Source organism: Rhagoletis zephyria, unplaced genomic scaffold (genome assembly GCF_001687245.7).
Source record: "Rhagoletis zephyria isolate East Lansing unplaced genomic scaffold, Rhagoletis_zephyria_1.1 Rzeph_scaffold_25623, whole genome shotgun sequence".
Taxonomy (NCBI): domain Eukaryota; kingdom Metazoa; phylum Arthropoda; class Insecta; order Diptera; family Tephritidae; genus Rhagoletis; species Rhagoletis zephyria.
In genome coordinates this window covers 1-4,856 of record NW_016182681.1, presented here as the reverse complement: position 1 = coordinate 4,856, position 4,856 = coordinate 1, and the positions used below count along the sequence as shown (strand labels likewise).

At 34.3% G+C, this 4,856-nt stretch overlaps 1 protein-coding gene across 1 annotated transcript; it reads left to right on the top strand.

Annotated features, from left to right (window-relative positions):
* The first annotated feature begins 706 nt into the window (after positions 1–706).
* Positions 707–1,375, top strand: LOC108382182 (uncharacterized). Its single transcript, XM_017638579.1, has 2 exons — positions 707–1,060; positions 1,114–1,375. Exons 1-2 carry the CDS (start codon positions 926–928, stop codon positions 1,246–1,248), a joined length of 270 nt encoding a protein of 89 aa, XP_017494068.1. The 5' UTR covers positions 707–925; the 3' UTR covers positions 1,249–1,375.
* The last annotated feature ends 3,481 nt before the right edge of the window (positions 1,376–4,856 follow it).

The following is a 4,856-nucleotide window of genomic DNA, read 5'->3' as shown; positions in this document are numbered from 1 at the left end:
CCCGCTTACTTATTATTTATTATAGCTCTGATCCAGTACTCCATGAACTTACAGGTTTTTACACGAACTTACAGGAAGTTACAGGAAAAATGATCCCGTACTCCAAATTCCTCCAAAATCCTGTAAATGAGAGCGATTTTTGGAGAGTTGTGTAGAGAATGAAGGTTCAAGATTTTACCCGAACTTTTTCTTCTGGTGAAATCATGAAAAGTGTCAATTGATCACTGGTTGACGTTTTTACAGGAAAAATGCTTTTTTTGTTCCCGTACTTTTTTTGTTGTTACTCACTTTTTACTCTCACTTCAGAGAGTAATTTTGCAGGATTTTGCACGAGAAGTATTGGATCAGAGCTTATATGGTAGCCGGAAAACGGCTAAAATGGCAACAATGCCCATGGTATTTCATACCGCATATTGTACGGGATTATACCGCCCTGTACCGTACCGCACCTCTCTGCGCAGGCCTTTAAATGCAGCTAAGAAGGTCAAATCTGATACTGTGCGATGGCTCACCCTTTGTGTATATATGTACATATGTATATAAATATGTGCATCCATATGTATGCCCTACTAGCCAATTTCATTGTCAAGTTTCGTTCATATTTCTCGCCCTACAGCCATTGCCATTGTTTCATATTTTTATCTTCTTTTCAAAATCCTGCCCACTTGACCAAGTTGTAGCAAAAATAACGATTTTTAGCCATATTGCTTTGCAGTCGAATGATGAAAAGGGCAAGACTACATATGAGCATATACTTATGTATGTACATTTACATAGATATGTACATATGCTCAATACCTTTTCAATTTTCTTTTGCTGTTCATGTTCAGTTTTGTTTCGAACGACTTAGTGAACGTTACAGTTTTCTGATAATATTTACATATGTACATATTATTATCAACAAAGTGAGTAAAATAATAATAAAATGACTCTGCAGCTGCAAATTGAGAAACTCAAAGGGCTCGACAACTATAAAGCTTGGTCTATGACAGTACGAGCCTATCTAGAATCTGAGAATTTGTGGACGGTTGTTGAAAATGGACCCGAAAACAATGAAGAGGTAAGTAAATGAAACTTAATTTTACCTCAAATAATTATTTTTGTCTTGTCTAGTCTCTACTTAAAGACAAACGGGCAAAATTTATCATTCTCTGTTTAATTGAGACAAAGCTCTGTCAATTCATGGTCAGCATACGGACAGCGCGCGACTTATGGAATTATTTACGAACACAGCATTCTTTGCGTTAAAGTAGCGAAAATACGAAATTAGGTTTCAAACGATAAGTTTATGGAAAATAATTTTACTATACACATGTACATAGTTATTTACAATCAAACTGTAGTGATTCGTTATTAAAACAATTTCAAAAAATTTGAATTTTAGTTATTCTATAAAATCGAGAATATTCATAAGGTGCATCTTTATGTTGCTACTTGAGAAAAGCACATGGTCAAGGCAAAAAGTTAAATCGGATAAGAAAGCAGTGTGCCAAGGATGGTCATGCTTCTCTGTATAAGAATTGTGCGAGAACTAAGAGCTGGCATCCTCAGTATATCCAGTGAACAAACTGAGCTGTTCTTTTCGCCAAATTTGGTCCCCAGAAAGGACTAATGGTCTGATTATGCATACTTCGCATAACTTCGCACAACTTCGCATAAACTTCAAACTGAAATTTCGTATGTATTTTGTATGTGTTCCATTACCCAGAAATTAGCAGAACTTTTAAAAACTTAGCGATCTGTTGAGTTTAGATTTTGCTTCACATTTTCTTAAGTAATATTTTTATTGGACTGGTACAAATGGTTGTGCGAAGTTATGCGAAGTATGCATAATCAGACCCTTAGGGTTGCAGACAACGCTTTTTCGGCAATTAGGGTGTTGTGCAGCAATTTAATGTGGTGAACAATTTTAGCACCGAATGTATGAAATAATAAAGATTCGCTTCACATTATTAATACAACTTAACGTAATTGTTTTTTTTTTTTTTTGATAATACTAATAGTACTATTGTTTACAAGTCGAAGTGATCTAAAGAATATGTGTAATGAAATAATTTAGTTAAATGTCAACCATATTAAACGTAAAAGCACATATATTTAGATTTATTAATTTAAATGGTGAAACATGTTTAATAAATTGATATGACTTCTATTATAAATTATAGTCATATACAATAATACACATATATGATATGTACATATTCCCATACTGTTTTGTGACGAGTTACTTAAATCAAGACACGACCCACAAATTGGAGAAGATTGGCCAAATACGTAGGCATTCGAGTACTCATTATTTGATTTCGACAGAATATTCGTGATAGGAATAAATAAATATTTTTTTTCTTCATTCCATACATGATTCTATTATGTTATTCTGGAATTCAACCATTTTTTTTTTTTAATTTAACAAGAGCAGTAAGAAGATATTTAACTTTAAGTTGCTCGGAGCTAATTTTGGAGAACATCATGCAAGATTTTCGTTAACAGAAAATGCATCACTGAGAGTATTATTATTGAGCTAGAAAACCAAAACAAAAGCGTGAATTTGTATACGTTTTGCAATAGAATTGGGTTATTTTATAATTTAAGTATACTATTTCTCTTATTCGGTGTGATATACATACTTATGCAGCGATATATGTGATATATTTTGCAATGTAAGTAATAATAGGTTTATATATAAATAGATTATCCTCATTTTCGAGCTTAACTCCCTTATCTGTAATTATAAAAAGAGATCAGCCATACAAAACTCTTCCCTTGTTAATCTGTAATTATAAAATAATCTCAGATTTAACCGTTAACTTTTCGGTGTCCAACCTAGTTTTATCGATTATTTTTGCAAAGAAGAAGAGAAATGCCAAATGTAAAAGTAAACAAAAATGGACGCTAGCAAGGAAAAGAGGTTTGTAAAGGTATTTTTAATAAAATTGTAAGACAAAATAAATTTAAATTGCTTAATATAGCGGAAAATAGTGATCACGATAGGGTTGCCAGACGTACTGCTTTTGGGAGTAAACGTACTGCTTTTCATTGCAATTTACTCCCCAAAAAAGTAAATCTGGAAATGTACTCCTTTTTTTAGTTTTGTACTTCCTTTGTACTCCTTTTTCCAGCTATTCATTTTTTATCATATACAGGTTGTAAAATAATAACTGTCGCATAGGTTTTTTTCTAAATAAAAGGCCCTTTATAGATGTTGTGTAAAAGTAGTTTATTGTTAATTTTCTACAGATTTTACTTACATTTTTTAAAAAGTTTTTAACATTTAACCTTTATTTGGGTTTACCAGGTAAACTCTTGTCGGTTAGTTTATTACATATCTTCTGTAAGCATAGGCTAATTTCCTCCATTTGAGTCTTTTATACTCCCCTTTTTGCCTAACATAAGGCCTCGTACTTAGCAATCGGTGCCGTGACATAGCCCCAAGTAGCATAACTCCAATTTTAAAATTTGGGATTATGTCACTCCTTTTGTAGTGACATAAACCCAATTTTTTTTATTTGGGATTATGTAATTATATAAGGAGTGACGAATTTCCAAACGAAAAGGCGAAAAAAATCCAAATCCCTCATTTAATTTCGCAAACCAAAAGAATTTGGAATGTGCAAGAGTAATGATAAAATTTTTACCAAACCACTGGCATAAAAGCTGTCTTTACCTACGTTATTTTCTTGTCAACGCCTATAGCCCTTCGGCCGCGCTTAGGGATTATAATCCTTACTTACTAGAATTCTCCTTTCAGGTTTGCCGGTAAAGAGCGGCGGAAGTATTTTTGCGCAGAAATTCTTGCTGCGTAGGCGGCCTTCGGCCGCGCTTAGATATTATAACCCTTACTAAGTAGAATTCTACTTTCTATGTTGCCAGAAAAGAGTGGCGGAAGTATTTTTGCGCAGAAGAAACTTTAATAGAAAATTTCTTTTTCATATGCTTTTTTTGCTTTTCTTGAGAGCTGGAAAATATGATTTAGACTCAAAAGTGTCATTATCCCAATTAGGGTTATAACCATGATCCAATAATACAAGGTTTGATAAACTGTCTCTCTCGCACTGCTCCCTTAGCAGTGGCAAAGTGTTGCTTCTTTGCCAATTAACTTGGAGAAAGTTTTGCTTTGCTGTGAAATGGAAGTATAAGCTTTTGTGCAATATGTTTATTTATATATGTATATGAAGCACATATAACTGATGAAAACATAAACTGCTTTTAAATTGGATGTTTACATAAATCTCATAGTAGTTTTATATTAATTTTGAGTCTTTTTGCAGTTGTTATACGGCTAAATAACACAAAAATTGCGTAGTTCACATAGATATATTAACATTTCGTTCAATATTTCGTTTAAAATGCTAGATTTCCTGCAAATACATTAGAAGTTACAAAAGGAATTTCACAACTATTTGCCTACTTTGGGTACTTTTCTACTACCATTGTCGCAGCAATGCATTTCATTCCTCCCCTTTCCCCCATCCTTCGTAAATGCAACCTTTTGTAAGGGAGTGTCAAACCACGGCTGTCAATAATTATCTAACCTTGTATTATTGAATCATGGGTTATAACTAGGCCTGGGTAACGCAGCAAATTTGCGGGCGCTGATACCATGAAGCCAGCGTCATCGCTGTTATCAGCGCATTGAATCCGCGCAATTGCGCCATGCCTCTTTTTGTAAAGCCAACTGAACAAGCGCAGCGCAACCAGAGAATGTTAATTAATATCCACGTTGTTTGCATTGCTGGCGCCACCGTGATGCCAAATGGTGTATCAGCGCCAGAAGCACCACCCACGGTACCAGCGCAATGGCGCAACGCCGCGCTGCGTTACCCAGGTCTAGTCAAAATAAAAGCGCAGTTAGTTAA

Coding starts and splice junctions, on each gene's coding strand:
- LOC108382182 (XM_017638579.1), top strand. CDS start 926: ATGACTCTGCAGCTGCAAATTGAGAAACTCAAAGGGCTCGACAACTAT. Junction 1,061..1,113: donor GACCCGAAAACAATGAAGAG/GTAAGTAAATGA, acceptor TGTCTTGTCTAG/TCTCTACTTAAAGACAAACG.